The sequence below is a fragment of the Oculina patagonica genome, chromosome 14 (genome assembly GCF_052425735.1).
Source record: "Oculina patagonica isolate OP01 chromosome 14, crgOcupat, whole genome shotgun sequence".
NCBI lineage: Eukaryota > Metazoa > Cnidaria > Anthozoa > Scleractinia > Oculinidae > Oculina > Oculina patagonica.
This window is the reverse complement of record NC_135771.1, coordinates 9,334,389-9,360,650: the sequence shown is the minus strand read 5'-3', so window position 1 is coordinate 9,360,650 and position 26,262 is coordinate 9,334,389. Positions and strand designations below refer to the sequence as shown.

The window sequence follows — 26,262 nt, the reverse complement described above, 5'->3', positions numbered from 1 at the left end:
GCGTACAACTCGGATATATACTAAAAAATCTTAGTTGTAAACATCGTTCAATGTACAACTCGGATTTTTACCGCAAAAATCCGAGTTGTTAAATTTCCAAAAACACAAGTCGGATTTTTGCGGTAAAAATCCAAGTTGTGTTTTTGGAAATTTAACAACTCGGATTTTTGTGTTAAAAATCCGAGTTGTGTTTTTGGAAATTTAATAACTCGGATTTTTGTGTTACAAATCCGAGTTATGTTTTTGGAAATTTAACAACTCGGATTTTTGCGGTACAAATGCGAGTTGCAAATTCTGAAATGTTCACAACTCGGATTTTTGCGATAAAAATCCGAGTTGTGTTTTTGGGTGTTAAAAATCCGAGTTGTACATTGAACGATTGTTACAACTAAGATTTTTTAGTATAAATCCAAGTTGTACTCTTAGACAATTACACAATACGGATTTTTGTAACTGGAATTTGAGTTAAAATTTCAATCGAAAAAAAAAATGCTCATGTCCTATATGGGCCACCGTAGCTGGATATTAAATATTTTTTTAAATGTATATATGAGTGCCGGAAGTAGGCAATACTGCCGATACACCAAATCTCCTAGGATATTCACCCTTTTAAAGGAAATTTGGGAGGGTTCCCACGGGGCAAAGAAAATTCTTGACCCCGGTGGGATTTGAACCCACGACCTCCTGATTAGATCTACCGACGCTCTACCGACTGAGCAACGAGGCCAGACGGGAGCAGGTCGGGGTAATTTGGATAGTGAATCGCGGTAAGTATACAAGTGATATAATACAGTGGAACCTCGATTTAACGAAACCCTATATAGCGAAGTCCTCGATATAACGAACGATATTCTTCGCCCCAGTAATAGTAAAATATATGGATAAATACCTCGATACAACGAAACCTCGTTGTAGCGAACATATTTTGAAGTCCCTTGGCTCTTCATTTAATCGAGGTTCCACTGTATCACTATATCTATATCTGCTAGTCTGCGTCTGATATTGTAAAGATTACGGAGTTTGATACTTTTAGAAGGTACACGTCTGGGAAATTAGAAAAATAGTCATTTTTTGAGTCGCTGTCAAATATTTAATATTTCATTCGCATCGAACGACGACAATTTTTATATCAATTTGTTCATAAACATTTCTAGTTTTCTAGTTCCCTCGATTTATCTGGAAATGAAATGCGAAATCAAGGGTATAATGACCACAGTACAACTGATTGGTATGGAACGAAGCCGGGTTGAAAAATGATCTTGATTTTGAAGCGAATATTTCAATTTCGGGACGTAGCTGATAACTCTACTCTACACTGCCGAAAGGTGTAGTCCTTTATCGGGTAAAATATGCAAAATCCCATGTACGTTTTCAGTATTTCAAAAGTTATGTCCATTTGTATCAACACATGTGCGAGTAATAACGAAATTTTCTGCTTATATCGTCGTTATTACTTTCGCATGTGCCGTTATTACTTGCCCCTGTGTTTACTAGGGATAGTACCTACGAACCAACAGACTCGACAGAGTTTAACTACTTTAATCCACTCTCGTATTCACTCACTTACAGTGGGTGTGAAAAGAGCTAGAACCGTGATAAATTGTAGTGAAACCTTAATTCTTATACTTCATTCTCTACATTGTGATTGGTCGTTGCTAAGCAATAATATAAAAGGTTATTCAAGGTTACATCGATGAAAAAACTTAATCAATAATGTCTCAAAATCGCAAAAGGGGTGCTAAATTAACCATATGGAACTCAATTCTGTTTACAACAGCGGCAATCTTTGGCTCATGAGCTAGTACAGTTTCACATAAACACCGCTCATTATAATATCTGAAATGTTCAGTCTGCTGAAAATGGAAGGGAAAGGCCTTTTTTCAAACAAACAGCTTTGTCACGGCACTCAGCTTGATGTCACATACGACGGAGAACTCAAATATTCAAAATGCTCTGTTTAAATAACGAATGACACTATCAATCTGGAAATTTGCAAAAAGATATATTTTTAGTTTATCTTACGTCTAATGACAACGAAAATGTAGTAGGCCTAGTAAATTTTAATTTCGGAATTTTATGACGTAACATGAAAACCAAGAGTTGGAAGTCTCTTTAGCTATAATGTTCATTGTCTCTCTTAAAGGAGCAATGTTACGGGAATTTCGCAGAGTTTTGGTCTAAACTGTTCTGCAATTAGTGGTAGACAACTAAAACCCTAAATACATTATCTTTCAACATCTAAAGGAAGATATAACCTTAATTTGCGAATACAAATCAACCTACGGCAATAAATATCGATTTTTTGATGACGCGCGGAAACAATTTGAAAACGTTAGTCTAACTTTTTCAAGTTGCAATCCGTTTCCATCCGCAGCCAAAGATGCTCGTTAACAGTTTCAGTGCTCTAATATAACAATTTTTAATAAAAATGGACTATTATTTTTAGGTTTCCTGTGACACAAATATAAATTCTGGCTGTTCAAAAACCTGTTAAATCCGTGATTTAGTCCCTTTAATGCCACTTTATTCTCGTTTTATAGCACGTATCTTGTAAGCAGAAGGGAACTGGATGAGAGCGCCCTTCGGGCTAGGTGGGTGACCATCTCCACCTACAAAAGTGAACTTTTGAAGCATCCACGAGGCAAACAAGAATAGCTCAACTTTAGCCAGGGGTTCACCGGCGCAGACTCGGCGTCCAGCTCCAAATGGATAGAAGTTGGCTTGGTTGGTGACCAGGCTGCCGTCTTGACTGATATAACGGTACGGGTTGAACTCAGTGGGGTTTTCCCAGCATTTGGGATCTAGATGAATAGACTGCGTGTCGGCAAAGACGTACGTATCTCTAGGGACACGGTAACCACATAGCGTGGTATCAGTCATAGTGACATGAGGCACTGCATTGGGCACCGGGTTTCCAAGCCGTAGCGTTTCTATGATCGTTGCTTGGACGAGGGGAAGATTGGCGCGGTCCTTCAGGGAGGGGCTCCGCTTGCCAACTACTTCATCTAACTGGCACTGAATGTCCCCTTGATATTTTGGATACTTGACCAAGAAGGAGATGAGCCATCGTAACGTGGTGTTTGTAGTCTCGTAGCCGGCGAGAAACATGTCTTCGATGGTCATAACAAAATGGTCATCTGAAAGGCGGACGGCTCTTCCCTCATCACTGTCGCACTGGGCTTCATGTTTGGCGAGAAGGAGGCCTGAAATTAAATCTCGCACAGGCGCGACTGGATCGAATTTGTTTTCTCTCTGACGGAATATTTTGCGATTGATGTCATGTATTTTTAAAAACGGCTGGATATTGCGATCGTAGGCCTTTTTGAACAGATAACGTGCCCACGGGAAAAAATCTAACAAGGTTACTAGCGTGATATCATCATTAGCTACAAAGCCTGCATTCAGTTTTAAAATCATGTCCAAATCTGAGTTGGTTGTGTCGCTTTCCCCTCCATAAGTGATTCCGCAAATAACATTAGCAACGCTACGCATCAAGCAATCTGCGGGATCAAAGGGTTTTCCAGCTTGTTCTTCCATGAACTGCACAAGTTTCTGTGCCTGGGTTGACACCCTGCTTTCGATCAGAGGAATGTCCGAGAGGTACTGGCGCAAAGCTGTAGTGAAGAGTTTGCGCTGAAACTTCCAGGCAGGGCTATAATTGCCAATGACTGTACTCTTGCCTCCTGTAATTCAAAAGTTAAAGTCTGTGAGAACTGCGTCGTTAGTCATGATGATGATGATGATGATGATGATAATGACAAAAGTTTTATTCAGAGTACTTCACGGAGTTACTCTTCGCTTGTGAATAACTTAAGAAAATACAAAGTGAATATGTGACTAAAATTACGGTAAATTATCTAAGTGTAAAATTTACAATGTAAAGATAAGTTACCTAAAGTACTACTTGGAAATGTTACAATTAATTTAAAAAACCTTTATTACAATGAGGATTTAACTCTCTGAAATTAAGTCTTCCTTGTGGCCTTTACAAATGAAAGATAATCAGTCAAGTGTCTAACGCTGTCTGGCAGAGAGTTGAAAGATCGAGAAGCCAGTGCAATAGAGGGGCGTCTGATAAACGCAGATTATAACATAGCTAGCGAAGCGCAAAAAAATTTAGTATACGTGAGCGTGCACAAAATCCAATCAGTGCACGCTGAAAGCGTGCGCATAGGGTGAGTAAATTGCATTCTCTCGCGCGAGTTTTTGGCGCGGGTTTAAATCTACATTTCCACCGGCAATTTTATAAAACAATTGGTTCATACTTTAGCCTGCATGAGAGTTATGGTGCACTTGGGAAGTTTGGAGAGGACTCAAGAAGCTAGAGTTGCTCTCGGCTATCGCCTCGGGCAACTGAACTTTAACGTTTCTTTCGTGCTCTCCAAACTTCCCGCGTGTACCATAACTCGATAGCGCACGCTAAAGGGTGAACCAATTGTTAATTGTAAGAACATTCATGGAGAGTGAAATTCCAGTTGTAAACGCTTTGGACAGCCCACACTCTCATTATACAGTACTTTATGAGTCATTTTCAGTAAGCATAATTCTATCCTTTTCTATATTCCCTACCTAGGGTTTGGGTGTAAAAGGCATAGGTTTGTGGTCTTCCGGCGTAATCAACAGATTTCTTTACTAACATCTCATTAACAGCCTCAGGAGATGACGCCATAACGATCTTGTAGCTTCCAACTTTCAGAGAGAAAACTCGACCATATCTGTCTCTAAGACTGAAAATCAAGTGAAAAGAAATTGACTGTAAGATTATTTGGCCATAAAACAAAACAAAAAAACAGTTTACATTTTGTATTAGTCCTTTCTAACTTCCCAGGAGTCTTTTGCTTTGTGTTCTTCGCGGCGATCCAGGTTGCTTGTTGCTCTAAACAATCTACACGTGATCTTTGTTCACGTCTCATTAATTCCTGTAGTTAGTTCCCAGTCTTACTGGTGGAGCGCAACAGCAGTACAGATTCTGCCGACCGCCTCATGACATAAGGCGATAGACTGACGTTATCGCATAAAACGAATACTGCATACTGAAGCGTGCTCGGGGGGAAAGGGGGGGGGGGGGGGGGGCATGCAAGCGGTGCGACTGTTTGTATGTTCGAAATATAAGGAAATGTATGAGGATATCATCATAACAGTACTGCTAGTAATGTCTATAAGTAAGCTCAAAATAAACGTAAATCTACCTCAGTTGTTCTCATACATTTCTTTATATTTCGAACATACATACAGTCGCACCGCTTGTACTTTGTGTGGGGCCCCCTGTTCGTGTTTGTTTAAAAAAAGTGATTGTGTCCACCGATCATGGTTGAAATATGGGTTGATGAGAAATGAAATTTATTTAACAAATTATCGAAATTATGGCGAGTTGCGTTTCACATACGCCTCTGAAAATGCTCGCTGTCGACTTCTATATGTGGCGCCGATAAGACTTAGCTGCGATACGCTGATGCGAATAATTGAAAGTAGTTAGCATTGGCCACTCGTCAAATGATCTGATCGTTAAAGAAATTAACCATATTCGTTTCACTGTCACGGTAGCGTAAATGTACTTGTTGTTAGTGCGCCTGGTGCCGGATTGACGTCTAACCTTTGACAAAGTTTAGTTGTAAGGGATTTTTGCCTGAAATCACATTGAACCTTTAAGAACAGAGGTCCTGAATTGGAGGTTCACATGTCTGTAGTCAGAATAGCTTCTGCTTCGTGCCCTTTCTAAAAGTATTCCCTATCATCCGCACGCTACAACCATGGAATATTTTGGTTTATGTGATCAGTCTGATCAATGGGGCTCGATCAAAACATTACTGTGTTTCTTTACTGACCTTTGGAAAGTGTCGCTAAGATTCTCCGCCTTGGCATCGAGGGAAAACATGTTCCCTAAAACAGGGAGAGTCGTAAAGCGCGGACCAGGCGGCATGTTCCTGAATTCGTAGAGCACCATCAGGTAGTGTAACATCAGCAGCAGAAGAAACAGCAGAAGAACATTTCCAAGGTTAAGGGAATTGTAAATCGCGGCAAGCACCGACGGCGCCATGTCCAGCTGTTGTGCATGCAATTATGAAGTATTTTTATGGGATTTGTCACGCAATACAGTAAAAACCCGCGAGTATAAAGAACCTAACATTTAAGAACCCGTTAGGCTAAAATTTGCAAATCAGACCCCATTTTTATAAGAATGTATTGAGCCCAAAATTTGAAAACAGGTTTTTATTTTCTAAAATTGATTAAAAATGTTTACTTTTGGGAAAATAAGTTTGGACAAGGCTTTACTGTATATGTCATGTTCTGAATGATTAGTGCTTCATTTTTATATAAACACTTTTTGTGTGGTATGCAAATTTATACAAATAATAGGCCGAATGTCACTAAAAGTTCTTATAGCAACGATGCTGGGGTTTTAACAAGTTTATGTTTATATTTGCAATATATATTTGTTTGTTTATTTACAGTGTCCACAATTAGTACATTAGTGGTAAATACATTGACACTTTAATAAAGTGATTTTTTTTTGTATCAGCTCTACTATACTGATCAGGTAAACTATCCGAGTCAACTCATAATGATCCGTCATGCGGAAAAGCTAGTGACACGACCTGAATTTGCATAAAACAGCAGACATGTCTAGTCTCTGGTAAATGAATTAACGGTCAAATGACTTTTTTAATTATTCAGTGGTTGAACATTTCAAAAATTAAATATACATTAAGGAGAACTACCTTGCTGATTTTGACTTTACTGGGGCTTTACACGAACTAAATTAAGCTGTAACATTAATTTTTGCTGAAATTTTCAACAAAATCCTACTGCTAGAGCCATTTTTTTTTGTCTCTGGAATGTGGAGCGTGCGCAATAGAGTCATCGTGGGAATACAATCTCCGGCGCACGCGCACAATCAAACCGGAACCAGGATTTCCTGGTTCCAGTTTGGATTCGTCCAGAGCCGTTGAGTTTCCCGACCGCCGGTCAAGGGGAACGCATGCTCTGGGAACGAGATTGTTCGTAAAACTGCAGGTCCGTACGCCACTTGCACTGCGCGTGCGCAAGCGGAGCCCCATACCTTAATTTTCAAGACAGTGTTTTTCTTGTTTTGGAATCAAAGGAAACCTTTCTGGAGTCAAAACGGAAAGAAATCACCTAACGAATACCCGAGTATGGAAAAGTGGACGAACCAATCTTAGTATATACACACTCAGTGATCTTGGTGTTTCAAGCAATCTGATTGGTTCGCTATCTCGGGCTAAGGGAGTGAATAATGCTTGATCCAAACTGAAACAAAATGGCCGGCGTAAACTCGCGTTTCGCCGGCGTTTCTGAATCGCAAATACTAAGAATACAAGAAGATGCTGAACCAGAAAAGACAAAAAAAGGCTACGAAATTTGGCCTAATGGTTTTCAAAGTAAGAGAAGACTACATATTTCGCAATTTGCAGCACAATGTCCACACAACTCGAGTACTAAAACGATAAACAATTGCTTACCGTGAAGTCGCTCTTCGCCCGGCATCGGCAGAAATGAATACCGCAGATTTATCGGCAGCAACATCAAGTGTTATTCAACCAAGATCCTCCACAAATGTTCAGGAAAAAGTCTTTCTGCAAGAAAATATCCAGTTTTTACCACAGTTCTGCAGACATTCAGTAAGCTTATAATCCAAACTTTCAGGTGGATCCTTCGCCAACTGCTCTTTCAATTTTCAATTCAAGTGAACTTCAAAAGCTTTGATTCAACGGTCATAATGTTTTGCAAGCAGGTTTTTGATCAGATTGCAGGTTTGAGTGGTGTTAAAGGACCATTTTGCTAGATTGTGACGAGGATTTTATCGAAGATTAACTAGATTTGCCATGTTTGAAGATTCTGTAACCTGTTTCGCGCATGTCGGTTAGTGCCGCTTATATGTACGTTTTCCACGCATGAATTGAGAGGTCAATTAAATCGACTTTAAATGGTTTCCTTCTGAAAACTTTGAGATCGCTTGTTGTTGAGATCACTTCGTGTGTATATACTAAAACAATTATTCTTTGAAATCTCGGTGAATAGCGGCAGAATATTCACCTCGATTTCAAAGAATAATTGTTAATTATAGCACTTCGAAATTTATGTAGCACAAGTTTATATCCCTTCGATCCCCACGACAGATGCTAAATAAAAAATGCGGCTTCAAATTTAAAACATGCAGAACTTTAGACCTCAAACAGAGTTTACTGGAATTATGAGAATGCTACAGTCCGGCAAACGGATGTTATTTTTAAATGTTGGTTTGGTTTATAAAATTACTTTTTCCCAATGATTTTCAAAACAATGTAACTGCATGCACCTCTCAGCCAAACTGAGGATGAAAAGAAAAAGTCTCTTTATTTGCTCATGGGGTTGCTTTAACACGCCTTGGAAAAACTGTGCTTTGAATCGTCATCGTTCATGTTGGTCAAATTTTGCCTGCTTGACGTTATTGCTTATGTGCCTTATCATGACCAATCTTGCGTCAAAGACTTCTCAGAAAAGGTATGCGACTTTCATCTCTTGTCGTACTGGCTGACCCTCATAAGATCGTGCAAATAGTTGTCGGTTGACATGACCAAGTGACATACTTCATCCGGTTAAATTTTATAAAAAAATAAATAAATAAATAAATATATGTTTATAGTGGCCATGCACTTAGCTCCATATCTCAACGAGATAGCTAGTTTACAGGCATGCCACTGAAACAGAGGGAAAAATAATTTTAAATGAACATAACAAGGTTAAAAATCCCAACTGGCAGGGGGCAGACCATTTGGCTATACACAAAGCGTGGTCGAGGATTTGAACTCGAGACAACCGAGAAACAAATCCAGCTAGTGGCAAGGGCAGGTCTTGAACCGGAGACCTCCGGATCACAATACCAGCGCCCTAAACAACTCGGCCACGCTTGCCTCCTTCATGTGATTGTTTTTGGTGCGAGCCTGTAGTTTATGGCTTGCTTGTTGGAGATTAGCCACAGCCTCCACTGAAGAATGACTGTCGCAGCTAATGGCTATGTCGTCGACATACGAGTAGTAATTTGTGCTGTCATCTTAGGTCCAATCAATTTCACCGGGCTGTGTAGATGTTTAATAACACACAGCTCAATGGAGAACCTTGAGGTAGGCCAAAGCTGACTTCAAAGAGTTCAGATTCCCAAGTGCCATATTTCGTCTTGCATCTCCTAAGGAACCATTCATTATTTATGCCAGGGGGTGGGCTGGCAAGAATAAGGGGTGGGTCATATAAATCCAGGACACTCAGAGGGGGAAGGAGGGATCATCAGTGAATCTGCGACAAAGAGTGGGGCTATCTGTTTTTGTATGTGTATTTTTGTATGTTTTTGTTTTTGAAAAATACTTTCACTGTTGCTCGATCTCTGATAATGGCAAATGTCTAGAGTCTCTGAAACGTAATAGTTCATACATTACAGTTAAAAGCTAATACAGAAATTAGCCAAGGTATCACGACAATGATGTCTCAATACTACGTCCAGATCGAGTTTGGCTTCGTTAAGCTGGTACGAGATTAAATTCCTTTGCATTGTTCTCCTCAGCGTAATTCTCGCTCTCTGAGTACTCCGCACTACTGTAATGCGCAACAACAATGTTTTCCTTCGATATTCACCTCCGAGCAACTCGCACGCGTACATAGTAAAGGTGCTTTTTACTAACCAATGAGAGAAAATAATATGAATGACTAATCCCCTATTTTTTCCTTATTACATTCAGGATAAATAATTTAAGTTTGCTTTCCTCATCCCCTGAAACACACAGCCGCTGTTATCTTCACTTACCTGCGTTTTACTTTTCATTTATTTGTTTTTCATCTCCAGCAAAATGACGAATACTGCTTCGCCTTCATCCATGAACTCTTCTGATGAAGAGAGAGAGGAATGCCATTATCTGTATGACGGCTCCCTTTGGAAAGAAACGTACCTGACAGAAGTAACATTTCCAAATCTAGTCGCTATCACCATAATCAATTTATTAGCAGTCATTCCGGCTATCCTGTTAAATGTTCTGATCATCTTAGCCGTGACAGCAAGGAACCGATTACAAACCAACTCCAACATACTTGTGGCGTGTCTGGCGGGAACACATTTGCTGGGTGGGCTGGTTGGTCAACCTATAGCCATCGCGACGTTGTTAAAATACATCTTTGGCGATGGACCATTCTGTAGCATAGAAAAGGCAGTCACGGTAGCCAAACTAGGAGGTGGCCTTACCTCGTTAGGTACCCTCGTGTTAATAAGCATAGATCGCTATATTGCTATCAAGCATCCTTTGAGGTACCGGACCATTGTCACCAAACAACGGCTAATAACTGGTCTTGCTTTGGCCTGGACTATTGGTTTTCTTGTGACTCTCCACGAACTTGTCTTGGCTGCTATTGACAGTGGAACAGACCTTTACTTGCAATACTTGAAAGTGAAGGACGCTATACTGGCAATTCTCTGTTTATTTGACATTGCTGTTATAACCTACACTTTTTGTTATATTTTCTCAGAAACACGACGTCAAAATAAACGCCTCCAAACTGAACAACTGTCCCAAGAAGAAGCTAAAAGATTGAAGAAAGAGAACAAAGCGGCCAACACTTTAACAATCATTCTGGCTGCGCTAGTGTTATCTTATATACCGACAGTAATTCTTATTGCTGTCGTAAGTTCTACGAATAATACTAGTAGTAATCAGCGATTAGGGGAATGCGTTCGTTGAAAGGAGGGGTAGTTTTTGGTGTTGACTGAGATTTCCCCTTTTTCTTGTACAATTTGTTGGTGATGGGGCAAAAGAGGAAGGTGAAATGTTTGTAAGAATAATTTAACAACATTGATTGCGAATAAACTGCGAACAATAACTTTATTAATTCCAAGAATGAATGACAATTGCTTGTCTTTGAATGTGTGTTATGTGTAACACACAAGTATGAAAGTAACGACACAGTTCAAAGTTCAAACTTAAACTCAGCTGTGGCACTGTTCCTTTAAGGTTATAGACAACATTATTTTATATTTGAAAAAGCAACATGTGAATTCCATAGAAAGCACTTTTTACTTGAAACAGCAATATATTGAAGTATGAATTAATATTGCAGAATTTGCTTTCAACTAAAAATACTTACTGCCTGGATAATTACATTGTCACACCAAGTTCCTGGTGTTGACATTTGCTGAATGTAGTCTTGCCAACTATTGTCAGAAACGCTCTCAACATAAAATTCTGGATGATCATTAAGAGATACCCAAGGCAAATTACAACTGTCATTTGCAGGAAGCATACCTCCTTTTAAATTTGAACTTTGGAAAATATAATATGTATGACCAAAAGCGCTATTGTGACTGAAGCCAGACTTTGTTTGAAGCATGTCAATTGATAACTCTTTCTGTTTACCAGTGCAATACTTGTATCTTTTTTTCTCTTTCTGTTTGTTTATGAAAAAAAACATATTTACTGTAAAAATGTTAAGAGTTACACAAAATAAACCATTTCTTGTAATTGCTACAAAAATTACTAATAAGCGAGGAGCTTGGGAAATTATGTTTCAGTAGTTTTTTAAGTCTACTTCTGTATTTCTTCTAAGCAATTTAGTAACTCTACGAACAGAAATTCGAGATGGTTCTCTGTCTCGTTTCCTGATGCTTTTTGGTTTTTTCACAGCCTGAGATATCTCAGCATTTGTAGAGATCATAGCAACAGAACAACTCCTATCGCCATTCTTTCCAGCTACAACACGTAATTCAGTTGTGGGTATCATTTATCGAAGTCTGGACAGAACTCTGTGCACGACGTGATTTGGTCACGTTATACAAAAGAATGCTTCCGGTGCCGCATTTACTCGACTGAACAATGGTTCGGTTGTATTCGATCGCTTCATCTGACTGAACAATGGTTCGGTTATATTCGATCGCTTCATCTGCTCTGATGTCGTCTACACCGTGCAAATGTTTAACGCAAATGCGAGCCTCGTCACTCGATAACGACGTGTTCTGATCACAAGTAATGATCAAGTGGCTCAACAGCCGCCGAGCTACATAACTCGGAAAGTTTGTTATTTGATCACAAGCCATGATCAAGTGGCACAATGGCCGCTGAGCTATACAACTCAGAACATTTGCTATTTGACCACAAGCAACGGTCAGTTTTTGTCGCAGTTCAGCGACCAAAGACGACAGAAGAGGCGATTCTTGTACGAGAACGAAAGTAAACAGTTTTACTAAGTACACAATCTAGCGACCAAACGAAATGTTCTAGCAAATTCGTGAAGCACGCGTGCAGAACAGCGACCAAAGACGACAAAAGGGACGATTCAATGCGAAAACGAGACTAAAATATCGTCGCACCAGTTACCCGGCCGAGACTTGCCCCTGCAAAAATCAATCGGGGCGGCCAATTTGGAGTCCATACACCTGCGCGCGCATTACGGCTCGATTCATTCCGCATAACAGTGCACAGGCCTACCAACTCAAAAGACACAGGACGCAAAACAGAATTAGGCTTGCGCTCTCCTTCGTCGAACGCAATGATACCACCCCATATAATAATCGTTTTGTGGGCTTGGATCTCGACTGTTAATCAATTAGGAAATCTGTTTCACCCTATAATTTACTTTTGGCGTGTCAAGAAGTTGCACCGCGCTATTCTTGAGATTGTACATTATAGACAGCCAGAAAACAGCCCGCCACCAATAGAGATGATAGAAATTAAACGCTATCGACCTGAAATGCAGCCTACCACTTCTAAAGCTTTCTCAACAGCCGTAGCAAGACAAGAACCAGTCTTGCTTTCATTCCGCCGCCTTCAGGCCGAGGAAACTATCCATATCGAGTAAAGCGATAAATAATTCTTGTTTGTATGTCCACAACATGTACGCAGTAATATAGTTATACATCTTGTTGATTTATCGATGACGGTAGATAAACCTTGGTCGACGTGGATGTTAAGAGCTAATGGCATTAAAAGTTCTCTTCTACTTGGGTTGTTTGTTGCGCAGTTTTTTCCCTCTGGGTGAGTCGGGGAGTCTGCATTTGTAAGGCTTACTTGCCTCTCTTCCTAACGGAAGAATAAATTAACATATGTGTCCACTATCTGCCAGCCACTGTGCTGGAGAAAAGCCCAAATTTGCAGTTCACGGTTCAGAATTTCTGTATTCTTTAATTGAAGAAAGAAGCCTGTGGGTTGAAACTTTGTTGCATGGAAAGATTAGCCTCGTTCAACTTGGTGGCTATTTTCATGCTGTTTCCAAATTTGGCTAAAATCCTCGACCCAATTCGTTAAAGAAGAATTACGATCGAGCGACAAACTTATAAAGATATGGCACGTCTTTCAAGATGCGCCTTTGAGCTACAATCCTGGACAAACCTGCTGAGACACTTGGCCAAATTTCCACTAAAACTGGGTACCACAGATCATCCAGTACAACACTAGCGTACCAAGGCTTTGAAATTTTGACCTGAGTTCGTGTTAAAAGACTTAAAACGCAGAAAAAAAGCCACCTCTTACAGAATTTTCAGTTGTACTAACATCTGTTGTTTTTTGTTCCAACATTTCCAATGGCAAATAATAAAAAAGGGACGAGAAACATTTTTTTAATTGGCCTTACACATTCACTGTCCTTGTGGCTCCCAAGCAGTAAATGGGGTTCTGCTGAGGGGATGACTAGAAGGTGAATCAATCACGTTAATCCTGGATTGGCTTAATCGTGTTTTGAACAACCTGGCCTAAGAGTATAAATAGGCATCGTCGAATTTTCAGATCAACCTAAAAAATTCCTGGGAACACCCTGCCGTGGGCTAGCTGACATCCCGTCGAGAGGGAGTAGCAATATTTCTTGATTCTTCTTGCAATAGAAACTAGAGTTAAACATCGGCATCAGTGAACAATTTAGCTCCTCCGATTCCCAGAATCAGAACGCCATTGCCTACGCCTGCGCATTCTCCTCCCCAGTCCCCTTCGCTCGTCCCCTTCACCTTTTCGTTCAAACTGCTCATAGATTTTCAACCAAACTTTGCCGGTTTGTTGTTTACCTTCAGGGAAGTTAAATTTTGAAATAAAAAAAGTGGGGTCACCGTATTCGTTTAGGAGCAGGAAGAACTTGTATATACTACATAATTCCTTAATAATTCCTTTGCGAGTGCTGGGAAACTATTATTCTGCCATAGAAATTGATCTGTATTCATTTTACAGAAAGAATTTGATCGATACTCTCAAGCTAAGAGAAAAAATGATAGGTCACCGTATTCGTTTACGAGAAAACGATGATTTATCGCTCTCTTGAGCCAAGCCGCATAGACAAAAGCCGCCATTTTGTTTGTGCGCGCGCGCTAATTACGCGTAAAATTCTGCGCAGTAAGGATGCGCAATGCAATACTAGGGAATTACCTTAAGGAGGCTCGATGTAGGTTTTTTTAGCCCTAGGGTGGTCGTTTTGAAAATGAAAATTATCTAGGAAGACAATGTTCGATTTTTGCCAAAATACACCATAATGATCTAATATGACCAAGGTTTAATTTTTTTACTGGTCACTTCGCCACAGAGGTTACCATAGCAAGGATTGTCGTTTTCTATTGTTTACAAACAAGCTTGATTTAAAAAAGACAGAAATCACTTTTACGTTCAGGCCTCACGAATCAATAAATATACTGTGAATTCTCTTCTTTTGCTCATAAATTGAAATCTTCTTCGTTTTTCTCACTAAAACTAGATGTCATTGAAGGAAGATGAGGTCTGTATTAGAGAAACATCGGTCGAGTCCTTTTTGCAAGTTTTCGTGGACCGAGCTGAAGGCAAGACCCATGAACTTGTGTAAGACAACAACAACAACAACATTTGAGCTTTATTTGCATGACCATAAAACATTACAGTATTGCAAAAGCATAAGGTGATATATAATAGTAATAATTACAATAAAAAGTCATTAAACAAAACTAATCAAATAATCAGTGATCAAGAATTTGATAATAATTTGTCTCTCATTTCAATGCAGGATCGGATATAAACTGCACTAATTGCATATTATTATAATAGTCAGTAAAGTTCATTAATTGCACAATCAAGATTGAAATTGATAACTGCTTGGGATTCGAAATTATATGATCTATTTTACTGAAAAAGATGTCTCTAATTGATGAATATCTTGGACAATGAAATAGAAAATGGGTTTCATCTTCAACATTATGCCCACAAATAGTGCAAAGTCTGTTACTTTTGGGGATATTGTTATATCTTCCTGTTTCAATCAGGAGTTTGTCATTACTTATTCTGAGTTTCACAAGCGTTTTTCGATTAGGATTTTTCCGAGTAGTCAAATCTAAATAGGGTGAAGGTGTGTAACTGTCTTTAAAAGTATTATAAAATTCTAGTTTTTGCGAATTACAAAGGGAATGTTTCCAATAAGCCATATATTTCTTTTTCATTTGATCTACAAGGTACGTTATCTTAGTGTCATCTAAAGTGTCATGATTAAAGTTAAAGGAACTATTTTTACCATTAAGAAAAATAACTTGCATAGAACAATTGCAAAAATTCCACTATACTGCGAGCCAGACTGCGAGCGGTCGGGTTTCTTTTCCTGAAATGGTACATGCGACCGAAAGAGTTGAAATTATGCAAATGAGGGGGAAAACGAGGTGGTAATGGAGCGAAACAGAAAAAAACCCTTCTTCTTCTTTCCGCGTCCCGCTTCTCGCTTCTCTCGTCTCAGCGGTAAATAAGAATTGTGACCTCATTAAACCAATCGAAATCTCGTTTTCATATAGGATCAGTTCGCAGGTTTAATAAATGTACATAGGGTGCCACAGGCTCTTTAAGATTATAACTAATTTGCTATACCTCTCTAAAGGATCCCTTTGGACGAGCTATTTGATGGATCGCTCCAATCGGAATCGCCAGAAATGATAAAAGCGCCAATAGCCACGCAACAGCTTGTGCCCAGTTGGGGTAAACGTTTCCGTCGAAGCTTATCTTCTTCCATTGTGAAAGGCTACCAAGGAAAAAAAAATATACTGTAAAAGAAAATTGAAAAGAAATTTCTATATAACACGTGCGCTGACTGGCTTGAGAACGTCTCTCTCTTTCTCTCCAAAGGCAACATTCTGAACTGTGACGTATGAACTAAAAACTCAGTAAAAACACTCATTACCCAGCGTTAGTTTGTTATTTTGTTTGTTAGCGTTAGTTTGTTACCCAATGGGAAAGAATTACTAATGGTGAATATCGTCGAAGGTGGTTCTCTTCCAGTGAGTAACGAAATACCGGAAACGTAACACTTCGCAGAAAAATGATCTCAGTTCATTTTTCTGGGAAGCGCAACGTTACCCACTTTTAAAGCTTTAAAAAAATGAAAATATTACTATAACAAGTGTGCTTATTGGCTCGTAAACGTGTTCCATCAAGCTGTTTATCTACCAACTTTGTTCCCAGAACTCTAATCATTCTCAAGAAGAAATTAGATTAGAGATCCATATAGTGTTATGATTGGCCGTCGCTCGATTGTGAATTTTTGTGCAGAAGTATAGCAAAGGATTGTTAAGACTTCAAGTTTCTCGTTTTCGCTGTGGTAGCCAAAAAACGCCTACTTTCCAAAGGAATAATGGATATACCTTTTTCCTACTTTTACGATAAACCAAAACATGTACCCAGTATACCCAACATTTCCCCTCAAAATCAAGCAAAATACCAAAATGTGAAATAACACAGTATACTTTATACCCATAAAGCACACAGTGAAGAAAATTATCGCAAATTTGACGTCTCTAAAGATATATTTTGGCTGCTGTACCGTTCTCCTGAAAGAAAAAATAAACTGTAAATATTCCACATGACATTTTTTTGAAGCTTTTATGTTGTGAAAGACTGAAAAATAGTATACAGAAAAGGTTATGGCTTCCTAGTTTCTATATGTGTTTGGACAGTATCCAGTTTTTGGAATGAAATTTAGGTCTTGGAAGTAACACTCTACTTAATTAAATAATGTTGCGGAAATTAACGCTCACATAAAATAACGCGACTTAAATTAACGCGAATTTTGATAATGTGCATTAATTTCATGGACCATTAATTTCCTATAATAAGATTTTCAAATCCATCTAGCTATACCACGATTAAGAAAATCATATGGCTATCAAATATATTTAGAACGTAGATTCCACAACAAGGTGGAATCTATGTTCTCAATATATTTGACAGCCAAAGTGGCGGCTTATCTTTGATGTTTTTGGTTATTTTTGAGGCTGTAGCCGTCAGGTGGGATATGGCAAGAGCATTGACACAAAAGTTTCTACAAACTGTAATTGTTAACTGTGCTCACATCGTGGGTGGCGCCTCCAAAAATGTTCTGGTTAAGGATTTAATAAAACCGAAACCAGTTGTGGAATTGCACGCATTTTGGGTATCCGATGAATGGTTTAAGCAATAAGATATTCACAGGAGCAACAATTATGTTCATGGTCTGTCCCCTCAGAATAAAATATGTCATATGATTTTCTTTTTGTGGCCACCAACTTGAATTTTCATTACGAGAGAAACAAATGCAACATTTTAATTGGTCCTTTGAAACTGTTTTGAATCTGAAGTCCAGTAAATTGTGTATCCAGATTTTATGTAACAACTGTGTGAAGCATTTTTCTGCAACTGAAAACTCAACTTATTCTTCTCCCTCTCTCTCTCTCACTATCTACCAATTTATGTTTTCATTAAACGTGATTTTTGTCAGTTATATATAGATAAATCTTGGAGTAAAACTTCCTAAATAAACCAAAGACCCTTACGCCTGGCTATGCCATGCTGATGAGTCCTAACCCTAACAAGGACGAAACAGCTGTACATGGCTGCCACTCCACGGGTAATAGGCTGTGCGCATGGGTACAGGTCCTGGCCAGACCGCATTCTCGTTCCCAGAGCCCGCGTCCCCCTGGGGTCAGAACGTAGAGATGTGTCGTGTGACCATTGCATTCAGATGGTTTATAAAAAAAACTTCCTTGTAAAAGATGAAAAAAGGCAATCATTTCGCACTCACCAAGAGCGCATGCTAGATAAAGTATATATACAGTACTTGTGCCCTTTTATCATGCTGATACGAACAAATATTTACTGAGGGGTCTACATACCTTGGTTGATGCAAGAAAGTCCGATAACATATTGAAAGATGCATAGAAAGAGCAGACGGAATCCCATGTGAGATCGGAGTTTGTTAAAGCTGTTCATAAGCGCAGCCATGATTGTTTCCGTGAAGACAAACTGAATGATGAAAAGTGTCGAAAAAATTAGAGTTAAAATGAAGCAGCCATCAGCCATAATAATAGATAGATAAGGTAAGGTAAGGCTACTTTATTTAAATTCGTTAATGCAGGGAGTGGTTGCTCAATCTCTTAAAAACATAAAAAGATAAAAAAAATTACGAAGATCAATATAGAATTAAAACATTAACCATATATATTCTTAAAAGCAACTCACCCTAATATTACAAACATAAAGATAAGATTATACAGTTATACACTGGCAGCCTGCCAATACAATATTGAATGAAACACAGGAAAAGCAGACAGACTTGTGAGATCGAAGTTTGCTAATTTAAATTGAACAATCATGGTAGAACTTATGGATACCTTAAAGTTATCCATTAACGCTGCCATGATTGTTAAATTGGTAAAATTTTCAATCAATCAATCATTCATTCATTAATTCATTCAGTCAGTCAGTCAGTCAGTCAGTCAGTCAGTCAGTCAGTCAGTCAGTCAGTCAGTCAGTCAGTCTATCAATCGACCAACTGATGATTGCGTTTTTTCGTCAATTCTTAAAAACAGGAAAACTACACGGCAAAGTTTTGTTAGTAAAAAGAGAAAAAAATTACCAAGATCAATCTAGGATTAAAACATAAACTATTCTTAAAAGCAACTAATGATCCTATTATTATAAAAATAAAGATAAAATTATACAGTTACACAGTGTCAGCCTGTCAGCCTGCCAATAAGATATTGAATGAAACACAGGAAAAGAAGACAGACTTGTGAGATCTGAGTTGCTAATAAAATTAGCAAACTCCGCCAATCTGACAAGTATGTCTGCTTTATAACTTTAAGTTAGTCATTAACGCTGTCATGATTGTTAAATTGGGTAAATTTTCAATCAATCAATCAATCAATCAATCAATTAATTCATCAAGCGGTCAATCAATCATTCAATTGGCCTGCCAGCCAGTTCGTCAATCGGCTCCTACGTCTCTGTGTGGCTAACAGTCAGTCGATCAATCGACCAACTGATGACGAATTTAACAACTGTCGGTTTTTCGTCAATTTCGATCAATTCTTAAAAGAGCAAAATTACACAGCACAATTTTTTTAGTAAGGGTGAGCGAGCGAGTGAACGAGGACGTACCTAATTGCATAGATTGTATCACCAACCTGACTCCCCATTCCGATAGTCAACAGCAAACATAGAACCTGGACTTGGATTCGTGGCCTACCCAGAAGAGCAATGCCTTCTGGGTAGGCCACGAAACCAAGTCCAGGTCCTACAAGTAAACAAAGGAAAGCGTTCGAAAAATAAAAAGAAAACATTCTGTAGTAGAGCCTTTTTTCAAAGTAGCAACAGATGGCGCCCTTTGATGACTTCCCTTTAATTGCAACTCTGGGTGACAAGAAGAACCCATTGTCCTCTCCTATTCCAAGGATGCCCAGTAACACTGCTTACCGTAAGAGGCCATTTGTGAGACCTCCTTTTTTAAATAGACCACTTGTGGGACCTCCTTATTTTGTTATATTTAGTGTGATTGGTTTCATGGCACACACTTAAAATGTGTTAGCCATGAAACCAATCATACTAAAAATGACAAATCCTCCGAAGAAACTGGTCAAACAGTTGATTGTCGCTACAACAACAGCGTCCCTGGGAAAATACACATACACCATCATGTACAGCAGGTTTAACCGGTAAAATTCCCTTCTGATGGCTTAGCTTCACAGAGATCCGTAAAACCTCTCTGATTGGTTGCAGAGATCTCAGAAAATGTACGTCATCATTATGGATTTTTTTTGGCCCGAATCCCAGACCTCTCTCGAGACTGGGAACAACAACTTCTCTTGAGCGTTTTTATGTTTACTTAGTCAGTGCATGACCAAAAAAATAATTATAATAATTGCAAGGATAAGCACTTAGAGTGACGTCTGGTACGAGCATTTCTTGAACAAGAGATCCGGAAGCAGACAAGCCAAGCAATTTTTTCCCTTTTTTTTTTCTTCGTTGCGGGGTACCCTGCATCCAAACTGTTTTTGCAGTACATGACACCTACCTTTCACAGTTGTTGTGAAATTTGTTACAGATTCAAACCTAAAGGGATATTAGAAATTATCCAAAGTTAATTATTTTTCTTAACTGGCAGTCGGTTTTTGATTTAAAAATGAAATAACAAACTATTTTTTAAGAATCTCGGTGCTGACGGCGGGCGAAAGTGAAACGTTTATTAAATTATGAACCTCAAAGTTGCAAAAGGTAAATCTATCGCCCGGGCGTAATTAAAAACCTTCGTTAGCCTTCGTGTGAGCTAATGAAATCTTTACATTATTCATTCTACCTGTGGCTCCAAAATTTTGTTGAAGTCAGGTTTAAGTCGATTTAAGGTAAAATATGATTCCATTGACTGCGCCAGGCAGAGTGGCCCCACGGACAATCAGAGCGGGTAGTACAATGTAGGGAAATAAAGCGGTAAAATCGCAACCTGTGAATAGAAGGGGAGCCGAGGCGATAAGCTGGTTATGGTAAGATTCTGCTGCTCCAGGTATTATATCCTAAGGACCAAATGACACAATACATTGCCTTGTCTGGAAACTTTAAGATCCTTGGCAAAAGATATTGGAAATGAAGTTTCCGTGAATATTTATTTCCTGGGGAACGTAATTTTGCGTTTTTTGATGCATTAAGTATTTGCTTACGAGTATTATAAGTATTTCGTTAGCTTTCGTTATTCAATTCTCCTTTTCACAAGTGTCCCAAGTCTTTTTGACCTCCATTGTAGTTTCGGATGGTTTAAGTTCCATTTACCTTATTGGTTAAAATCCCTGCGATATTTTAACACGCGAAATTTAACCCTCGGACGTACAATGGGAAGGAGGGGGTGGATGCCACCCCCCCCCCCCACATGAGGATTTTGAAATTTTGAAAAGAGGATTTCCTCTACAATGCTGAAACTTTTAGTAGCTGTTAATTCATCCCTTGCAGAAATTTTGATTTGTAAACCACGTGCCCATGATATTTAACGTTGCCATGGCAACGTCATAACTACAAGCATGTCTGGCCAAAACTCGTAATTTTTAACATTTTTCTTTACTTTTTCCAGTTTTTTGGAACAAAATTGTAAGATATACTTATTTTTAACATTCCATAAGCATTCTGGCAACACAACACAGCCGTTCTAGCGAACAGCAGACAAATAACCAGCGGCAACCGGATTTCACCCGGTTCATCAATGCCATTAATGGCATTGATGAACCGGGTCAAATCCGGTTGATTTGACATGGCAAGAATTTAACGCCTAACAGATTAAAAGTAGTATTAATATAAACAGGTCACTTAGTGGAAAACAATTATGTTATGATGTTTCTGCTTTCGTTTTGCATCACCGGCAATGAGCTCTTAATCGACTCTCAATATACTGGAGGAAATAAAACATATGTACAATGTTTTGTAAGCAAACAAAAGTGATTAAAGCATGGTTTTCAATAGCGACGCAAGCACAAGCGCAATCACAAGCGCAAGGATAACAGCTCTTTTTTCTCCGTAAAAACGGCTTCGACTCAAGCAAAAACACAAGCGCATTGCATTTAGATGCTTGTGCTTGTGATTGCGACAAGCACAAGCACAAGGATTAAAATTTGTCCTTTTTGCGTGATCGCGCTTGTGCTTGCGCTTGTGCTTGTGTTGCTAGTGAAAACCAGGCTTAAAGGATCCTGTCAGCCTCCGCCATTTTCTCTGTCATCTAAATTCGGACATTTCGCATGTTGAAAAGAAATCCTCGTCCATCCTTACGCATTTGCTTTACTGAGGTCTTAAACTGCCACAAAACTTTTTAAAATTATTATTGCTTATTTGTGACTAGTTATTCTATCATTATTGATTCTTTTGTTTGTTTGGAGTGAAATTTTTCAGTTGAACTTAAAAGATTCTAGTCAGCCTTCGCCATTTTCGATGCCATCGAAATTATATGACACTGTATGGCGAAGCAAAATCTTATTGCACTTGAAGTCTGTTTAATTTTGGCAGTTTCACAGTGATCTCTTTCCTTTAGACACGCTCCGCGAAAATATAATACCGAAATTCTCGTATGTAAACAAAAGCAAAGGCGTGGTTGACTAGGGTCTTTAAAAGCAGTATAATTTATGGTCAAAACTCAATAAGGAATTGGTTAGCAAAAAGATATTTTAATTTGTCTGTGCTTTGCGGCAGTGAGAGAAATTTTGCTTTGGCTTCTTGGATCCAACGATGATTTCCTTCTGCAACGAATAGTCGGTTCTACGATTTGTTTGAGAACGGTTAACTAACAGAAACCACAAGCAAACAAACAAACAAAAAGCAAACGAATAATGATTTCAAGCGATACTCACTCCTAAACTTCTTCACAAGGAGAAGTCAGCTTCATCGCCGTTAAACGGCTAACAATGAAGCTGACTTTTCTTAGTGAAGAATAAAGAATTATCAGGGACGATTTGGTTAGCGAAAAGTGTTTTACCGGTGCTTTGCGGCAGTGAGAGAAATTTTTCTTTGGGTTATTGCATTCGGCGTTGATTTCCATCTGAAACGAATGCTCACTTCTACGTAATCTACGATTTGTTCATGCCATGGCAACGTCATAATTACAAGCGTGTCTGGCCAAAAATCGTCAATTTTAACATTTGAATTTCTTTAGTTTTTCCATTTTTTCTGAAACGGAATTGTACTATTTGTTTATTTTTACATTCCATAAGCATTCTGGCATGATTTTGCATCAATTTCTGTTATTTTCTGACTTTCTAAAAATATGGTGATCGAATACAAGATCAGATGGCGGATCCAAGATGTCGGCTCTAATGACGTCACGGCCAACAAAAATGATGTCATCTTGTATAGTAAGCTATGGGCTTTCTACACAGTGCAAAATATTTTTGCTGTGCCCTGGGGAGGGGTTCCATTCACCCCCCTTGTAGGACGGTGGGGGGTTTGAGTTTGCTGGTACGTCCGAAAGTTAATGCTAATGTCAGAAGGCTGCCTGGCTTCGCTAGCCCCTAGGAAGCCAGTACTCTTATCTTATAACTAATACTTTTGTAATTAACATTTGTAAAAGGCAAAAGTACAAATAAAGATTGCTGTTGCGATACTGTACATGACATACCTTTGAGCACGGGGCAAACCACTGCCCAAGCTTTGACGGGACCGAGGCTCAGGTATTGTTCGAGCGCCAGCTCAAGATAGACCCTGATAACCTGTGGTATTCCACTTTTTTATAGCTATGAAGATATGAAAGTGGAATACCACAGGTTTTTAGGGTCAGAAAATAAGGAATAAGGAACAAAGCTGTGGTGGAGAAAAGGTAGAAAACAGAAAAATTGAGAAAATGGGCCTGTTCTGAGAAAGGATGATACAAAATTCTTTGGCTTTGTGACAAAGTTTTTTGATATAATTTTTCGTGCCACTTGCTTTGGGTCAAGAACTTGCGCTCCATTTTACAGCAACGGGATAAACCTTGTTCAGCATCTTGTATGTTTTAACTCTCAGGTGTCTTAATATTACGATTTGAGTAAGACATTGTGAATGATCCGACCTCTTTTGGCAGCGTGTACTAACCGTTAAAGCTAACTTCATATGTCGTAAGTTATTTAACTACGCAACCTTAATGGATCATTTCGTAAATGCAACAAAAGCCAGTTTCGTGAACGCATTCTAAACCCAGAAACACTGGAAAAACCCAGCCGAAACAGCTACCCTTATCACACATCAGTAGCTGCTGACCGCTAAAAAACTAATCGCTAACTGCCGAGATCGCGTTATTTACGCATCAAAAAGTTAACCTTATATTAGAGCGCGCGCTATGTATTGTTTCTTCTCGTACTTGCGCTTGCATTGCGCGTATGGATTGGTTTTCTCGCTCGTCGTATTGGATGTTCTACCAGAGTTAGTTGAGTTACTAACTCTGGTTCTACACACAGTTGCAAACGCTTAGCATTTGTCTTTTCTCACCGGCCACCGATTAGATATTTTCCCGCATTTGCAGACGTTGATGTTTATCTGTTGTTACCACCGATTGATTTTTCCCGCACTTGCTACGTATATACAGTGTACTGAATCATGTTTTCCCGCGCTTCCTAACACTTGGATTTGTTTTTGCGCTTTCCGCCGTTTAGATGATTTTCTGCACTAAACGCAAAATTCAGTAAAATATATTTTTATCTCCGAAATTTTTGCTGATTACTTTTTTCCTGCGCTTGTCAGGAAACGTGCTTTCCAGAGCTTGGATGTTTTTGCGCGCTTACCATCGGTTGTATATTTCCCGCACTTGCCTCTAATTCCATGCTTTACCGCTTGGATATTGTTTTGCAGCACCGGACGACTGTTTGTTCATTTTCGTGTTTGCAAGTTTCCGCACTAAATTGCCGTTGGTAGGATGTTTATGCCTCTGGTTTCGATTGGTTAACAAGGCTTTTTCGTGGTGATTCGCACAACTTGGCGAGACAAATTCAAAAATGCGAAAAATCTGCGTCAAATTCTAGAATTTTTAACTACTTTTCTTTTACAGCAGAGCGTGTGACTTCTAAAACTAACAAACGCCGTATTATTTACAAAAGGCAAGTTAACCTCCACCATTCTTGAAGCACAAAATTTGTGTGCTGTGGACCTTGGCAACATATGGCGATTCATATTAAATATTGAAAGCGCTATATGTTGCCAAGGCCCACAGCATATCCGATGTAAGGCATAAGGAACATTGGCGTTTCTCGCTCGTGTTCGAGGTCTTATGTACCGTTATACTCACTTGGCAAATTTTGTTTTTTGACATCTTGTAGTTAAATGTAGCATTTTTTCTCTTGCCGAATGATTTGACCTCCATCGTTGAATCTAGACGACACATGCAAATGACGTCACAAAGCGTAATGACATAATAGCTTCTGACGTCATAACGAGCTGCCTTATTAGGACAATTAAAACTGTGTAGCGTCGCTGACAATGAATTCAGTTTCAAAATAAAGTGCACATGCAGGAGTCATTAATTACTAATCCCAATTTGTGCAACAAGTTTTTTTACCTGCAGGGTCCAGTATTCCACGGGTTATTGCATGATTTCCATGGTAGCTCCGGAGCGAACGAGTTATACAAGTAGAAGAGGCTCCTTGAGATTACGACATTGCAATATATCGATATTAATAGCGATTTGATAACCATCCCAACCCCGAGCCCTGCAAAAGATGATAGTTTTCGTATAAACACGATTCTGCAATAGGTAGCCCAAGCTCCTGATAGTTTGAGATTGAAGATGAACATTAAAACGGCCATTCCCGGCAAAACCTGTTAAAGATCAAAGGGTTTTTACATTCGTGTTTATTTTAGGTTTATAATAAAAACAATAAAAAACGTTCACTGGCTAAAAATATTAAAAAATAATGAGCTTTCGGCTGTCGCTGTACAGCCTTCGACGGATAAAAAATTGAATACAAAATGAATAAAATATATACAAGAAAGAAGAGATAAAAAGAAAATAATAAAAAACAAAAGCAAAGTAAAAATGTGCTAATTTTTTGACTGAGAATACAGTATTGGATTGGAATGGGCTTTGAATTACTGTCAACATGCTTAGTAGCAGAGGTGTGCCAAGCCTTCAAAGTTTTTCTAATGCGAAAAGAGCCTTTGTCAGTGGCACTAGAGTTCTCAAAGTCCATGCGATTATTTTTAATATTTTTAACCAGTGAACGTTTTTTATTGTTTTTGTTATTCTCATCCTGGCTGCGCTTCAATCTTTAATTATTTTTGGTTTGTTATAAATTTTGTGACATTGATTATTCACCCTAGAAAACTATTATTTGTGGTTTTCTTCAATAAAGGTAGTATTTTTTTGCATCAGAAGTGTTCCAAGCGTTACCGCAGGATTTTCAAGGCACTTCAAGAAGAAACAAATTGGTAGGTAAATGCACCGAATTACTACAACGTATTGGATATGCCGGGGACTCAAGAAACTTAAGACTCCAGGATATCCTCACGTTGTAATAAAGTAATCACAACTGAGTTATTTTGGCCACTCCGATAC

At 38.9% G+C, this 26,262-nt stretch overlaps 2 protein-coding genes across 5 annotated transcripts; one reads left to right on the top strand and one right to left on the bottom strand.

Annotated features, from left to right (window-relative positions):
- Positions 1-1,528: 1,528 nt before the first annotated feature.
- Positions 1,529-25,244, bottom strand: LOC144639174 (steroid 17-alpha-hydroxylase/17,20 lyase-like). Of its 4 annotated transcripts, none has more exons than XM_078498445.1 (7): positions 24,997-25,244; positions 20,287-20,324; positions 18,107-18,236; positions 15,831-15,981; positions 7,482-7,595; positions 4,570-4,727; positions 1,529-3,683 (listed from the first exon to the last, which is right to left on the bottom strand). In XM_078498445.1, the coding sequence occupies exons 6-7, from the start codon at positions 4,667-4,669 to the stop codon at positions 2,524-2,526; spliced, it is 1,260 nt and encodes a 419-aa protein (XP_078354571.1). In that variant the 5' UTR covers positions 4,670-4,727; positions 7,482-7,595; positions 15,831-15,981; positions 18,107-18,236; positions 20,287-20,324; positions 24,997-25,244; the 3' UTR covers positions 1,529-2,523. The 4 variants fall into 4 exon arrangements, with proteins under 4 accessions (XP_078354571.1, XP_078354570.1, XP_078354569.1 ...); XM_078498444.1 differs by lacking the exon at positions 24,997-25,244 and adding an exon at positions 20,569-21,066; XM_078498443.1 differs by lacking the exons at positions 18,107-18,236; positions 20,287-20,324; positions 24,997-25,244 and having other exon boundaries at positions 15,831-18,095.
- LOC144638907 (adenosine receptor A1-like) lies at positions 8,926-12,864 on the top strand. Its single transcript, XM_078498193.1, has 2 exons — positions 8,926-10,668; positions 12,497-12,864. The coding sequence occupies exons 1-2, from the start codon at positions 9,840-9,842 to the stop codon at positions 12,829-12,831; spliced, it is 1,164 nt and encodes a 387-aa protein (XP_078354319.1). The 5' UTR covers positions 8,926-9,839; the 3' UTR covers positions 12,832-12,864.
- Positions 25,245-26,262: the final 1,018 nt, after the last annotated feature.